General features: G+C 37.9%; 1 protein-coding gene across 1 annotated transcript in view; it reads right to left on the bottom strand.

The window, feature by feature from the left end:
- Positions 1–13,472, bottom strand: part of ARHGAP12 (Rho GTPase activating protein 12) — a 45,036-nt gene extending 31,564 nt beyond the window's left edge. Inside the window, exons 1-4 of the mRNA XM_031554023.1 lie at positions 13,425–13,472; positions 6,247–6,510; positions 2,153–2,293; positions 508–588 (exon numbers count right to left, since the gene is read on the bottom strand). Of these exons, the coding sequence (XP_031409883.1) occupies positions 508–588; positions 2,153–2,293; positions 6,247–6,510; positions 13,425–13,472 (534 nt within the window). The remainder of the gene's footprint in view (positions 1–507; positions 589–2,152; positions 2,294–6,246; positions 6,511–13,424) is intronic.
- Between the last annotated feature and the right edge of the window lie 3,338 nt (positions 13,473–16,810).

Raw genomic sequence — 16,810 nt, 5'->3', positions numbered from 1 at the left:
AAATTCTTAAGGGTCATTCTCCAAGACACCTTGAACTGTTGAACCTTCTGTTTTTCACTAATTCTGGGTATAAAATCAGAATCATCAAGTGTACAAATACATGGCAAAATTAATGCTTTTTGGAGTGTACTAAGAAGAAAGTACAGTTTTTCAGGAATATTCTGTAGTTTAGAAAATTTACCTTTCTTCCCCAAAAAATGCTTTCTATTTCATGAGAATAAATCACAAATACTACTTTGCAGCCTTACATGAAAAGGTAGGTTCAGCAAAGACATCGCATCTTTTTTGATATTTGAATAGCTACATCATCTACATCATCTATTTTTATTATGTCTGTCAGTGTGCTTTTCTTCTTCATGATTTGAAATTCCACAAAAGTGACAGAAATAATGAAGTGAAACCCTTAAGTCCTCTTGTTGTGTCTAACTCCCACTAAAGGCCTCATAGAACACCTCCTAGGGAGGAGGGGAACAGTCCAAGTCAAAGTTTCTTTTTCAGGTCACTCACCTTTGGTAACTCCCATTCTGATCGGGAGCCATCAGCACTGTAGTAGTATGGTCTACCTTGTTCATCTGCATGTTTTAACCACTGTAGAAAGAAGCATGATGACAGGAAATGTAATTAGTGTGACAGTCATAACATAGCTAGACTCTGATAATTAGGATTTAAAGTGAATTTTTAATAAAGTTCCATCCACTTCAGCAGGGTGTGCTGAGTAACCTCCGTTAACTAAGTTTAGTCAGTAATGAGAACACAACAGTTTTCAGCTTCCTGCATTCAGCTCACTATCACTTTTTCCTTCTGCAACTCCTCAGGCAAAACTCCTGCAGTAACACAGATACTGAATTCCTGATGACTCACATAATCTACCACGAGATTGTGATAAACAGATATTTTGAAGATTACACATCTCACTCTTATCATAATTATGATGTCATTTTAAGGAGGTACGATCTTTACACCGGATCCGTGTAAGGATTTTATACATAAGATTACAAAACTTCAAGTAGCTCATCTAGCAACTGTTGATAATTTAAGAGATTATTAAACAACCTGAACTCTATTTTCACAGCATCAACAGGAGCATAAGTTGTAGTCTAAGATGATAATACAGGTTCTATAACCTCTAACAGCAACTCCCAGAATCAAAGAGCTAAAACCGTGGTGACTATGACTAATGGTTCAGAACAAACAGAACTGTAAAGAGCAAAGTTCTACAGGACTTTTGCACAATAACATACATGGAAAAATTCACACCTCAGGTCAAATAGGTTTCACAAAATTATGCATCAATAAGTTGTTTTCTGTCAGTCCCAATGTATTTTTTTTTTAATGTTTGCCTATTTGCCAAAACAGAGCACGCACTATAGATTTTTAGCAGAAATAGATACTAAAGAAGGAACAAAAAATGCATAACAGACATAAAACTCAACTATTCAAAAGCTTATTTAAAAGCACTTGGATACGTTAAGTGGAGAACAAGTGATGCTACAATAAACACTTCTTGAAAGTCAAAGAAATCAAAACAACTTCAGTGGACAAGTAGAAAAATGGACTGCTTTACAAATATAAACAAATATTGTCATTTTTTCTGCATGGGAGAAAATTCTAGGATACGTCCAGAATCATGCTAAGTTGTCAGAAGCAATTCAGTAATTAGAATAGAACATAAATCTATCGATACAGCTATGGTGTAAGTACAAAGTTTGTCTACATCTGAAAGCAGCACTAAAAACTTTTTAAAAAGGATGAAACTGAAAAGGAAGAATTTTCAGTTTGAAAGCATCCCATCTGGGAGACATCTGTAGACAAGAGCAACACTTAAAAGATAATAAGAAGAACATTATATTGGTATGAAGTTCATTCCTGAAGCACAACCAAGAGGATAGAAGGTGGGGGAAAAAAACATACACATTATGTATTCATTTAAAATAATGTGACACCAATGAAAATAAGAAAACCTCCCCTGAATGGTGAAGTACATACGTGAGAAAAAAAAAATAGTTCATTTGAGAAAGTTTCATGCATATTTAAAAACAAAGGTAGATACCACTAAGGAATGCTATTCACTTCTAGAAATGAAATCTGCATTTCTATTAGTGAATTAGCTGAAGAGATTTAGAACACGTGATGAGAAGAAGGAAAAAAGTACCTTTTCATTAGTATAGTCATTGGTATATAAGGTTTGACCATGTTCATCCAACTCTTCTGACCAACCCTTTGGAGGAGAACCGTACTGACTATCTGACTGGCTGTAACAAGAACTGTGGTCGTTTTCTTCTGATGAAAGATGCTACAAGTAGTCAGAAACATACAAGGCAGTTTTGAGAATGAAAATGCTTTAAAATCTGAAAGATCAAAGATTATTTGACTAGAAAGAGAATAGTAATAAGAGCAGGAAGTTCACATTTTTATACCTTACATGAGAAAATGAGCTCATAAATAATCAATAATTGCTAGGTAATTAAAAAAATTCAGAACACAATTTATACTTTTTCTTTACTAACTCAGATTCTGACTACTCAAATTCAAGCAGTATCATATGACAGATTCAAACCTAATTAACACTCTGAATCTGTTGCCAATGTAAACTTTATTCCCACCAATTTGTATTACTGAATGATGAAGGAAGCTAGCTTTCATTACCTCTATTGCCCCAGAACACCCACAAGACATACTACACCTTGTGTTTCTGGCATCATCCCAGCTTTCATACTTAAATTCCCTTGTTCTCTTCCCAAATAGTACACGGAAACCAAATGATCATTTAGGATAACTTGAAACTTCAGCTGAATATGTCTATGTGTATGATGCATCTTACAATGTTAGCAATTTTCAGTCTTTACCTTCCAGTGTTGGCAAGTGACAATTTAAAAGCAAGACATTTTTACCTGCTAAAGACACAGCTAACTGAGTTGTAAGATTATCTTCTGAAGAGTGAATTATAACATGGAGAACAAGTTTGATGCGTGAAATTGAAGAAAGGTTTTGCACACACATCAAAACTTCTGGTAACTCACCACGTGCATGACAGAAACTCCCTAAGCTGACACAAACTGACTACTAAGCACAGCAAAATCCATAGATCACTTCTGGTCATTCATAAAGCAACACAAATTTCCCCTACAGCCTACAGAATGTGAGCATTTAAACTATGCATTAAACAATCTCATCTCTTTCATATAACACAAAAATCTGAACTGCCAATTTTTATCACCTGGGGCAAAAAGTCTTCAGTCACATTTTTACACTTGGACTTGAGACTAACAAGTTGAAAATGCTGCTACAGGCTCCTCTTGAATAATTGTTTTATAACATAGCTGCAGTGTGTACACATATTTAAGTTTACATTATATTTTAATGTTCAAATACTGATTAGAGAAATGTCAATGCACTTAAGGTAGCAGACTTTGGAAATTCTTGTTTTTTTTTAATAAGAATTACGACCAAACAAGATAACGTTTCTTCCAAATAATTCCTGATGCTGAGGAAAGCAACATTCAAATGAAAACTAAATATTCTCCTAGAAGAAAAAACAGAAACCAGCCTGTTGCTCATTAAGAATGACTTAACATGTCTGTCTGTAATATACGTGTAACAATAGTTCTGATGTTCCAAGGCTCAGCTAATCTCATCAGCACACTGTCTAGAAGTTTAACTTTGGCTGATAAACTTAAATGAAATTCCAGAGATGTTACAAAGTTTATCAAGCCAAAGTCATTTTTTAATGCATAAAAACAAATGCTGAAGTTGCTTAAATGGGAATTAAAAATAACACTGGACAAACCTTCCTCCAACACCTTTCCAGTACTAACTGCCTCTATGCTTCCTACTTCACATCTTCATGTAGCCTACATTTCTACTTAAGAGTCCCAGCCCCAATCATCTACCTCAATCAACTAAAAACATCTAAAGCAGACAGCTACGAAATCTGTCACCTCATTTTACTGTAGCTCAGCCTGGTATCTCAACCTTTACATATTTTGGTAAAAGTATTAAATGTCATAAATGAAATGCCGAACACCAATAGTGGACTGTGAAACACTCACAAATGAAGGACTGAAGAGAAGAAAAAAATGGTTTCAAAACCAACAACTAGTAACATAGCCATAGAGGATGAATTACGTAAGAATCTTGCATTATTTGACATTTTTCAACTAGACAAGTTTATATTAATCAAAACACATATCGTCCATTGACCTTACAAAAAAAGAAACGGAGATGGATAAGATTGTTTGATGGATAGAACTGGTAAAGTTATAACAGATTGGCCTTCAAACATCATAAATAAGTGAACGAACTGAGGTATCTGATATAACAGTAAAAACAAAACAGTAAAGAAGTTAAGCTTCTGAACATGCAACTATGTGGTGAAATGGTGGTACAGAGGTTTGAGTCAGAGGAATCATCTGCAGATGGTGGGGAAAAGAATTTTTGAAAGTACTTCCATGAGAAGAAGGAATAATGATGACATTAGGAAACCAGTTACACTTATTGCTAGGTGAGTTACTACTCAAAAATAAATAAATAAAAGCAGTCATTTCTTCACAGAAGAGCACTCCGGAAGAACAAAATTGTACCTAGCAAAAGAACAGCCAAGTGTGAAATTAACAGATAATTGTCAGAGACTGGCAAACTGAGTTTTGCCAGTTTACCTGTTGCAGCCACTAGCTGGTGGCGAGAAGATAAGACTCTTTAAATGCTTGCAAACACCACTGCTGCTCAGAAGGCCATTCCCAGTGGCAATGAGAGGGCTCCCTTTTCCTGTCCGTCCCATTTCTGGCACTAATGGCCCAGAGGCAGACTTCCACAACAGGACACTTAGCAATCTAAAATTTCTGAGCAGTATACAATTAAATTTTAAAACTAAACAACACAATAGCTCATGTGTGGTTCAGGTAGATTTCCTCATATCTGAAAAAGGTATATGAAAATGGAAGATTTCTTGACAAATGTTTGCTTTTTCTTTCAAGCTTGATACTGATTAATCTCAGTACTGTTTGAATACAAGAGCACTATTTTAAGCATATTTAAACAGTAATATTCATCTTCCAATTATTCCTTTTCTTTATCTGAATCATAGCAAATTGAGATAGATTAACACCACTTGTTTGGTTCTCCCTAGCAATCAGCTGCACATAACATATTAGCAACTCAAATATTATCCTTAACTATTTTTTAATGCAAATAACTTCTGTGGGAAAGTCTAACAACAGTAAACAGCTTTAGAAGGTGAAGGATTTGCATTATGTGAAAAAAATAACCTTTATAGCTGGAATATAACTAAGTCAAAAGTTCCTATAGCCTTCCCCAAGCACTTGCCACCATGAGACTCAGACACTTGTTTAGACACACCTCCCAGCACTGTTACTTATGTTCTATTCTTATCTAGGACATCCAGTTATCATTCACAGAATTAAGAAAATGATTTCCTCAAAATTCACAATTTTCCCTAACAAAGTATTACTCTTTTAATTGTCTTTTTCCCTAGTTTTTCTCTACAGATATCCAAGGCCCCACAAAGAAATCACTGACAAGTGCGTAAATTCATTTCTCCTAAGCAAACAGCTAGATAAAATGAATGGAATTGAATAAAAGCCTGCATTTCATCAGTGTTTTTGATGCTGTTGGAAAGTGCTACAAAATATCACTAAGTCTAGTTTTAGCTCCAAAACTCTCATAGGTAGACTTACTGCCACAGGATTAACCAAGCATGAACAAATACCTGCACGTCCCTTTCCTTTGTTTTACTGTGTATTTAACTTACACTGATAACTCCCCTTATATTTGATCTCCCTTCCCTGTTTCTAGAAACTGCCTCACTTCTTCTCTTTCCCCCATTCTCTTTACCACCCCAGAGATGTGCAGAATACACTGAAAAAGAGAACATATTCCACGTCAGAAAAGCTCCAATGGTTTCCTTACTCTGTTGTCATTTAAATTGTTAGTTTCAAGTTCTCCTTTATTTTCAAAAGGAAACCTGCAACACCTGATGAGGGACTGCCAGGTACTTTCACAACTAGTACTCAGGCTCATGACCCATCTTGTACACATTTCATGTACACATTTTCATATACAAAATTGACTGAAGTCAATGGTTGATGGTTACTACATCCCATGAAGCCACATGACTGAAAAGACAAACGAAGACAGTCCTTGATACCTCAAAATTCAGAGATATCAAGTTCCATAACAAAACAGTATTCATATGCATTACAATCTCATTGTGATCTCAGAACAAACTACCTCATGATCTGCATGGCTCTGGGAATCCCCTTTATTAATGCTTGCATCTCGGGCCCAACGTGGAGGTTTCCAGGTTCGTTCCTGTGATCCTCTGTTGTAGTAATAACAGCGTCCTGTTGTATCTTTATGGGTTTCCCATTCCCCATTTATTTGGACTGGAGCACTTGTAGGTAGTGGTGGAAGTGCAGACTGAGATATTTTCAGTTCTTGTAAATTAGCATAAACTGGTGAATCAGGCCTCCCTTGGCTTGGTGGAGTAGTTGGCTATTGAGAGAAGAGATGTATTATTAAAGAGCAAATTAATTTTATAATGCTCCCTTACAAATCAGCATATATTACAAGAGTAAAATTAACCAACAAACTCCTCTTTTTTTTTTTGTTAATTATAAAAGCACAAAGGAAAGCCACAAGATGCCGAAAATATTAGATTTTTTCAATATTAAACAGATATTGTTGGTGATATTAACTTTATAGTTCACATTTCAGCATTTCTCCAAATGATAGTTGATAATTGCCTTGCAATGGATTTGAAATGCACTAAAATCTTCATCAGATAATTATATGATTTAAAACATCAGCTATACAGTTCAGTAGCTGTAAGTAATATGATCTTGTTTAAGACAAAACATAGTATTTCTTATATGTTACTTAATCAATTAAAGATGGTTTCCCAGTCTTTTTCCTCCCCTAATACTATATAAATGATGGTGAATATAACACAGTGCTTTTGTTTCCCAACGAGAACTAAACAGACCATTGAATTTGAAAAACAAATACAATGTTGTGATGCGGAAACTCCAGAAAACACTTGGGTGGTTTACCTGTAAGCCTTTCCAAATAAATGCTTACTTAAACTCTTTTATGTAATAACACTGTGAGCATTCTGATTACTACTCCCTTCTTACAGAAATTATGTGGATACTTATTTAAAGTGCCCAATTTTATTCATATATATGCAAATAAGGAGAACAACAATTGTCCACAAGGAAATAAAAAAATAAGGACAATTTCACTTTCATAGCTTGTGGATATGAAGACCTGTGAAAAGCATAGTTAAAAGTCTGTGGTACTTACTGAAACCATGAGTACTTTCAAATAAGCCACAGAAGTGGTTAGAAGAAAAATATACTTTTTGATGTTCGATTTCTGAAGTGCAATAGAAGCACATAAAACACACCATGCGAAGGATAAGTGTGTGTTTTCATGAGGACTGTGACCAGGAAACTGTGGAAGCAGCTTGCCATTAAGCCAAATTGAATGCCTGTTAATGCAGAGACAACTCTCTACATCACGGCATTTATTCAGACACTCTAAAGAAAGTAAAAATATCATGCAAACCATCCTCTCCCCTCCCCCTTGCTTTTAATTTAGAAGCTTTGCTGTAGGCAAGCCCTTGTGCCTCTTGCTGCATCTTTCAAAGTAAAAAATGAACATATTGCATTACATAAAAGATCGTTTACGATGTACTTTTAAACATTACAATCTTAGACTGCTAATCATGGCCACATCTAATCATAAATTATTGGGGTTTGCTCAGACAAGACAGGATATTGTACCACACAATCAGATATCAACTGCTTGCACCACAGCTGGAACCAAATATGGGCAATATCCACAACCAGAAAGGGAAACAGCTAGAGAGGAACTTAATGAGATTAAAACAAGCACAGACCTGTTTTGTGAATCTTTAAAAGTGAAAAGACAACTTACTGGATACAGCAAGTACAGTGTGTTCAACAGGAAAATACAGCAAACCTGGGGGAAAAGGGCATCTGCAGCACTTGCAAAATCAGCTGAAAACAATTAGCATCTCCTCCATCAATTCAAAGGAAAAAAAAACTACTACAAAACTTTATGAAAACACTACTTTTCTACTACCCAAGTCTCTCCTTTTAGAGGGGCGGGGAGGAAGGGTGGAACAGCTGGATTTGGTAAAGTACTGTTTCTTGAGGACATTAATAGCATAAGGAGCACTGCCATAAATGTTCTCAGAAACGTCCCTCGACTCCACTGAACGCCGAGAGCGCCTGTTGTCAGCTTCCATGCAGACAGCCCCCAAGCTGCAGCAGGTCCTCTCACTCCAAACTGTCCTTCCTCCTATGTCCTGGCATGCCCGGGGAACGAGGTGCCCCATCCCATGTAACTCACTGCCAGCCTGTGCAAAGAGCACTAGCAGCAGCCCCAGGTGGCAGCACAAGAGCTCCAGGCACTGCCTCCCCTCCAGGCAGCAGTCCCTCAAAGTGCCCTGCCTGCTGTCGCACAGGCCTCAGCCTTGCACAGCAGTCCTCAATTTTTGCTTCCACAAAAGACCAGAACTAATTTCGGCACTGTAACTAGAAAAGCTCTGGAGCTGGATGAAGCTGCAGAACCCATGTCACATTAGAATGATATTGGAAACTCAAGGCCAATGTACTGCCATGCAGCTCAAGCAATACATGAGTTACACTTCATACACTAATGTGTGATGAAATTGTAATGTGTGTTTTTCTTCTGACTGCTTAATACTTCTAAACTAAAATTTCTGGTTTACAAGTGGAGAAGTCAGAATTTCCGCCCAGAACAGCAAACAAGGCAGCTAAGAGCTCTGCCAGCCAGTCACCTTCGCTCTCTCCTGAGAGACCTTTTTGGTAGAATTACAAGATTTAAGAGACGCCCTTTAAGTTATTGTTTTCAGCAAAGCATGAAAAATGCAAACTCATAAATCTACTTTCAGCAGCTTAGCTTTAAGTGTATCCATGGGGATCCAACATTCTTATCAGGAACTGCTCTGAACAACCACACGGCACGCAGCAGCACTTCCCCATACCTCTGGTCACGCAGTGAGGTGTGCTGCTGCCTGCAGTGCTGAGTTCCACAGCACCCAACATTACCAATGTTAATTTTATCTGTTTAAAATTTGTTTATTAATAAAGCAACTTATAAAAGCCCCATGAGGCAACCTCTGTGCACTGCCCTGGGGATGCCAGCAGGAAGGCCTGTCCCTTCCCAGGCAGCTCCCACCAGGTGGCCCTGCCGAGCTCCCAGGCCTCCCCACACCCTTGCCATTGTGATGAAGGTGACTGCTTCTAGTTCAAGTCTGCTCTGGAAAAACTGCCACTAGTTTAAAGTCAAAAAGCATATTAAAATAATTTAACTGTGTTCCTTTCATTTACTAAGCTCATTGCTAATGTGCAAATAGGAGTAAATAAAGCATTACCTAAATCAAAATCGTTTATAACAATTTCCATGGCTGTTTTCCCAAATGCAGATAAATACAGGTTTGCTAAACACCAAACATTTCTGTAAGTACACATGGGCTTCCAGTTAGAACTTCCCTCTCTACCTCTTTTTTTGCCCTACAGATCTTCCAATGCTCACACAGGCAGAATTAAATCTACTGAAAGCGACTACTTGTTCTTGCAACTCTGATAGTGAGAAAATATGTAAAACACGTCCTTCAGCATGCACACGCACGTACACAGAAAGTGCATTTCAAGCTTCATCTGCCTCTTGGTATGATTTCAAGCTTCTTCCTGCTACTTTCTCTGACTGAAAGCAGTGAAGAACTCCTGCTAGGTAGAGAGTGAGAAGGAAAAATGAGAAAGGAGAAGTACTTCTGCAGTGTCACAATGAGCGAAAATCACACAGCCCTGTAAGCACAAAGTCAGCCTTATGAATATAAAGGACCTCCCCTTACCTCAGTAATGCTCAACAGTTTAATACATTTGAGGACTGCTGTATTTAACTCAGTTAAGCTGCAGTGTCAGCAAACAAACTCCTTGCAAACTGATAATGAAGACTTACACACTGGAAGAAGTTTCCAGGATCAACTCAAAACGTTCTTCAAAAACAGACAGAATGTGTGGTTTTTCTGGAACTTAGCTATTACACTGGCACAGTAGGAAGCAAACACATGCCTTTAAATAAAACAACTTGTTAATCATTCATTGCATGAATGAGCAGTCAACATTTTCAAATGCCAGATATGCTATCAGGCCTCTGAACACACACTTGAACTCAGTGCAGTGGAAAGCAATCTAACTATACTTCACGAGGTACTTTTTCATTATCAAAATGCATAGAAGCTTCTCAAAGAATACCCTGAGTTTTAAAGTCACTTTAAACAAATGGCTTTCTTCAGACAGCAGTATTTGTTCAAGCATCCAGTATTAAAGCAAACAAACAAAGAGGTTCAATGCACTGCAGCAGCCTAAGACTGCAGTTCTAGTAAAAGACAAGGACAAAAGATCTCTTCCGATCCGCTAAAAATATGTTGTTGGTTTTGGTTGTTGTTTGTTTTTAAAAGCAATGAGAACATACTGTATCAAGGACACAAGTAATTCAGAGATGAAAAAATATGCTGAATCTGACAGTCACACAAATCCAGCACTCAAATTTTACAGCACTCAAATCCAATACAACAGCTTTTAGTGCATAACTGCTTCCAGAACAAATCATAAATGATTTTCCCTCCATTACAAATGATTGCTTTGTCCTGCTTCTGTTCACGGCTTTTCTGAACGTTATAACCTTGAAATTAAGGGCCTCCATTTCAGTAACAGCATTCAGATCGCTAAAATTCACTGTTAATGAGACAAAAAAGGTCAGGTAAACTTTATCATGATGCACTAGATTACACTCAGCAGATCACCCATACTTGTATGTAAGGTCAGCAGAAGGAAAATGAAGAATCCCAGTTCCCCCAACAACCAAGCTTCTTGCCAAGGAATTGCCACTGATTGCCACTGTCCTTTCAGCAAGGCCTGAGACTTCAATACCAGCTTCATTCCACAAGAATGATATCAAAGTAATCTCAGAACCTCTACATTTTCATTTTCAAGAAGTGACAGCTTCAATTGGAATCATCAGCTTATCTCCTCCTTCCTCTTCCTGCTCAAGGCCTGGGTTTCTACAAACATGCTCAGGATTTTACTTTCTAACATGTTTAGGCACATCCAAAACTTCTTACATTCTTGGGTGTTACATGAGAGAGTTTTTCGACAAGTTCCGACTTCACAGGTAAAGATAAACTCATTTAAATAGCAAAGTTAAAACGGGAACGCAAACAATTCTGTGTGCGCTGACTTTCCCTGGCCAGATACTGAACTATGTAGTGCCTTAGACTGTAAGCCTATGATATGCATTGAAAGAAAATTATTACAGGCCTGTTAATACCTGATCATGGATTTACAGCCAGACACAGTAGTGTAAATATTATTTAACAGTACTAAATTTCGTCCATTGATTTATCATTATAAAGTGATAAAAAATAAAGGATTTAGTGAAGCAATACAGAATTAAAAACATCCTGTAAAAAAACCTCAAATATATTTGGTAATTAAAGGCCGTTCAATAATTAATAAAATAGTTCAATGTTTAAAGCGTCACACTCACATTGCAAGTGCCCCAAGCACTCTCAAGAAAGTCATTTTTATAAATGGCTGGCCAGTAGCTTCACATCAAATTGATAATAAAAAGAAAGCATGTAATTTATTTTTCCTAATTACATTTTTATCAACTTTTGTATTTTAATACAAACATCTATATCTGAAACTAGGTTATGAAATAAAGCATTGTGTTCTGCCAAAAATATTTTGCTATTTAAGCCATTTGAAAGATATGTTTCTCCCAAAGTTGCTAAAAATATAATTTATCCAGTGATAACATAATTCCTTTCAGCAAAAATTCCAACGTTCTGAGAACAGTAGTAAATAGAAAATAGAATTTTATACATATACATATTTCACACTTGATGGGGATTATTTATGCATTAATATCAAAATACATGCACCCCCTTCACTTGGTAGCCTAAAATAACTTTTTTTCTTCCCCTCATTAAATTGTACAGCAAAAGCACTGCAGTGCAGGCAGGCAGGAGGCCCATTCCCAGCACACTCACACCCCGCTGGGAGCAGAAGCACAGAGCCTCTGCAGCAGGGCAGCTCTGGCATGACTCGGGCTGCTCCCAGTCCATCCGTCATCATTGACTGATCAAAGAAAACTGATGGAAAACCAGCCCCCCTCCCCCTTTACATTGTACAGATTTATCATTCGCATTTCTATAGCGTTCATGTGTTCCTCACTGAGACGGGCATATGTAAGCTTATGAATTCCGTAGCAAGAAAAGACAGTATATAATTGACCAAAGGACTGCGACAGTGATGTCAAATATTTTATAAAAAACGGAAATAGGATTTTACAATGGGATCCTTTGTACAATAGGGACAAAGATGACAGTGTTTACCGTACTTGTTCTCTGCAACTTGCACAATCTAGCTTGTCCCTTTTATAAAAAAGCTTTTGTCCCAGGCTACTGCAAAGCTGCTTCTCCTATAGTAGGAAATTTAAATACCATACGAAACACTTTACTTCACACATGCTTGCAGAGAAAGTTAACACCAATTAGGCTAGAGCTGGGAAATGTAAAGTTACAGAGTCAGCTAGTAACTCTCCTTCTAATTGGCAGGGGTGGTGGGGAAGTCTTTTTTCTTTTTCTTTTTCTTTCTTTTTTTTTTTATTCTGTTCATCCACCACAACAAACTATCAAAAGACAAAATGTAATATCTGTAACATAATTCAGAAATTCAGCGTCTTCAACAACCTGGACACGTCATGCAGCAGTAACTTTACATGTTTATTTTTCTTCCAAGTTTCATAAAAGTGATAAAGTTGGTTCTATAAGAAGGATGTTTCAACAACTCTAGCAGAAAGACAAAATACTTTCTGTTGTAGTTTCACTGCTGCCAATTCTTGATCTCTGGGGAACCTAAAGTGCATGGCTGAAAGCTGGTTTGTGAAGAACAAAGCTGTTGGGAACCATTTGTGATGTCTCCTGAGGACCACTTTCTATGAAATCAAATCACACAGAGAACCCCACAGAAACCCAAATCCAGCGGAACACTGGCATGTACCATGCTGACAGCTACTGCTTTTTCAACTGGGGAGGATCACAAGAGCTCACGTTTAGAAGTGCTACAGCAAAGCAATTGATACAGTAGAACAATCTCTAAACAATGGGTTCAGGAGTACCGGAAAGTTCTCCTTCCTTTCACATGTCATTTACTATTTTGCTTAATGAATTTAATGTATAGCCCTATTTCTTACTTGCTTTATAGAGGTCAAAGTTTACCGATTATCAACTTCCCTGGACTTCTTCTCTTTGCCACTGTTGCAATACCACAGCAACTCTAAAGAGTTACCTCATATGAAATATAAATGGGGTCAGGAATGGTGTTACTTGAACTCATGGTAGCTTAATTGTAAAAAAAAAAAAAAAAAAAAAAGATCCCATTAGTTTACATCACTTTATATTGAGTAGCAGTATTTCCTACACCTTACATTTTTCAGAAGCACAGATCCCATAGCATGCAAGCGTACTTTTGAGGGTTCTGTGCTTACACAAGGCAGCATAAGGCTGCTCACCCATAGGAAGGGCAGATGGGAAAGCAAACATCACCTCTAGTAAGGTGCCCGAGGTGCTGAAGTTGTATTAGTGGGCATGCTCAGAAAGCCAGAAAGATCACCCAAGTATCACTTGACAAACATACAGTGAAATCCAACACCAGGCAGAATACCAAAGAACAGACTTTTTGTTCAAATGAACCATATCTTACTATTTTTAAGAGAAAGAAAAAGCCAGAGGCATTAAAACTTTCTTAAATATATTTCTTGATGGCTTGGTTATCAACTTTAATGAACAATCTGCAAGACACTGTTCTAGAACGTAACAGTCATCAAATCTGTGTTCTTCAAAAAGAGTATTCATTTCCAAAGGCTTTACAAGAAAATGCAGAACTCCCACACAATTTATTTACAGCTGTTGGCCTTTTACACTGCTTTTGCAGCAGATTTCACTTGTGTGAAACTACTTCAGAGAATGTTGCTTGTAGCAGCAAATTCTGCAAGCACTTGTTAAGCCAATATTCCTTTGTTAGGTGCTGGAATAATTTCAAAATATCTTGTTGAGCTTATGAACTGCAGCAGCTATAAGTTTCTAAATAACATACACAGCTGCAGGACACCACCAGTATTCAAACATCACGAAAAATGCTGCAGTATCAGTACGTTAGTGGTACAAAGAAAGCAAAACCCCATTAGAAACACAGCTAACCAGACTAGAAAGCAAACAGTACAGTATGAAATCAGACACTAGGATAAATCCATTGGCTTACCTTCCTAATACATTAACAAGAGTATATTCTGTTGGGTAAGCAGCAGGCTTGATCCCTTCCTGAACAAGCAGGCAGCTGCCCCCTGCACGGCTTCACACAGCTGCTGTTCCCAGCTCCCCAGCAGGCAGGTGACTTGGGCAGGGTCCCACTTGGGAAGGAATGGAGGAAGTCACTTCAAAAAACAGCTACTGGGAGTACTTGCATTAACTTCCATTAATAGTTACATCAAAAACTTGAGGGACAAGTTTGAGTACTGCACAATTTGTTAGCTGAGAGCAATGCCCAAGCAGCATGCTCTGAGTGTTTTGCAGGACTATCCAATTTCAGATGTATGGTGACACACCACGTTTTACATGCTGCCATGCTAGGTCTGTATCCTAACCTAAACATCAAGTTTCACACTCAAAGTCTGGAAAAGTTAAAATGAATCCTCTTCATCAAGTAATTAAGCCATAGTTTAACATAAAACAGAGCCACAGTATGGAGGTGGGAATCCTAGGATACAACTGTTCTCAAGTCTGTACACTGTATATGCAAAGTCCTGACTGCTTCCACGCTTCCATTTACAAGCAAATTTTTCAGCTGGCCTTTTAAACTCATCAGAACATCCACTACCAGAAAAAAATTGTTTTCTGCCCTTTTTTCCTTTTTAAAAACTGGGGTTTTTTTGTTCATCTTAACAGAAAGGGAAGCCACAAGAAGAGTAATTTGCTGTTTTAAATGAGCGAGTTACCCTAACTCCCCATGCACGCACAAGAAGAATTTCCTTTGTGCATAAAGGCAGAAGCCACGCTGACACTTCTGCTTATACCGAGAGCTCAGCAAATACTTTTGCTAATTCAGTTTGTGCCACCAGATTAACACAGTTCACAGCTCAGAGGGCTCAGCCAACATTTTAAAGTTTAGAAAACAAGAAAAAAAAAACAATTAATTTATAATCAGAAAATAAAAGACAAACAGTAAATAAGGTTCCAGAAAGAGCCAGGCAGGCTGGCTGGCTCACAGCTACCAGGCACGAGCCCCTCCCAGCCCAGGAGCCAATGCCCACATGCCCCAGCAAGATGGGGGCAGGAACCAGCCTGGCAAATGGCTGCCCCTCCGCTGATTGCTCCCTGCCCAAAGAAATGGGTACAGGGTAGCTGAAGGAGTTGCTGAAGGGCAGGTTGGATGGGGCCCTGGGCAGCCTGAGCTGCTGGGTAGGAACCAGCGTATGGCATGGGGACGGAACCGATGGTTTTTAAGGTCCCTTCCAATGCAAACCATTGATCCCTTATTTTTAGCTCTGAAGAACCAAGCTGCTCAGATTTCAGACAAATAACGATGTCTGCTCAGTCAGCCACCAACCCCACAATGGCTCCTGTTCTGCTCACCAATGTAATGAAAAAAAAATAGTAAGATGGTAGCAAAACAAATCAAACAGGAAAATAAACACAACACTGTACTTTGGAATTGATAAGTAGGTTCTTTTAGAGATCAGCCATGGACAAAGCCATTTCTGTGCTCAAAGATCACAAAATCACTACAATCACATATATTAGAATGTTTTTTAGCATAGAATTTAAGTCACCTATAGTGATATCCCGTAATATGCCAAACAACTGGAAGCTCAAGGTACTCATAACTACAAATTATCACATCACAGCCATCAGATACAGAAGTAGTAAGACAATCTCCAGATACAATTAGAAAAAAATTCTTAGAGGTTAGATGGCCAAACCACCCATTTCAGGAACAGGAGCCTCCCTGAGACCTGCAGGATCTCATTTCCCCTCTGCTGACTCTCACAGCTGCAGTGCTGACAGGAAGCTTCAAATGGCTGTTCTTCCTCAAGATGTTACAAAACACAACTTGTTTCATCATTTGCTTATTTGTAATACAAATAGAGGTCTTGCAAACAAAATGAACTTGGGGCTTTTAGAGTGCAGGGGAGTCTAGACTTAAATATTTATCTTTTCAGAAGCAGTTAGTCATATTTTTCTAGTTCCTATATAATTTTAGTGTATTCATCACGATAAACTAGTTTGAAAATTGTATACTACAATAATCAAGAAAGAACCACAAAACAAAAAGCCTGTAGTATGTCTACAGCATCCTAACTACAAGAACTGATGAGGGGACAAGGCAAAACCACATAGTCTAGACACTTGTTAAAAATAAAAAGGCATACGCTGAAATACTCAAAGAATAACATCTGTTTACTCTGCTAACCTTAACATTCAGCTAAACTTCATGACCAAAACAGACCGCTGAAAATAGTATGCCCGTATGACGATTGTTGAATGTGCCACACGGTTTGGTGGTCAAGCACCACAAGAATCAAGACATTAGAAGCCTGCTCCACAAAAATGCTAGTTGCCTTTATAAAAATGAAGTGCTCTGAGAATTGGCATCTCATTGAGTTCTCAGTAATCAAA

The sequence above is a fragment of the Meleagris gallopavo genome, chromosome 6 (genome assembly GCF_000146605.3).
Source record: "Meleagris gallopavo isolate NT-WF06-2002-E0010 breed Aviagen turkey brand Nicholas breeding stock chromosome 6, Turkey_5.1, whole genome shotgun sequence".
In the NCBI taxonomy this organism is placed as follows: domain Eukaryota; kingdom Metazoa; phylum Chordata; class Aves; order Galliformes; family Phasianidae; genus Meleagris; species Meleagris gallopavo.
This window is presented reverse-complemented; position numbering and strand designations above follow the sequence as displayed.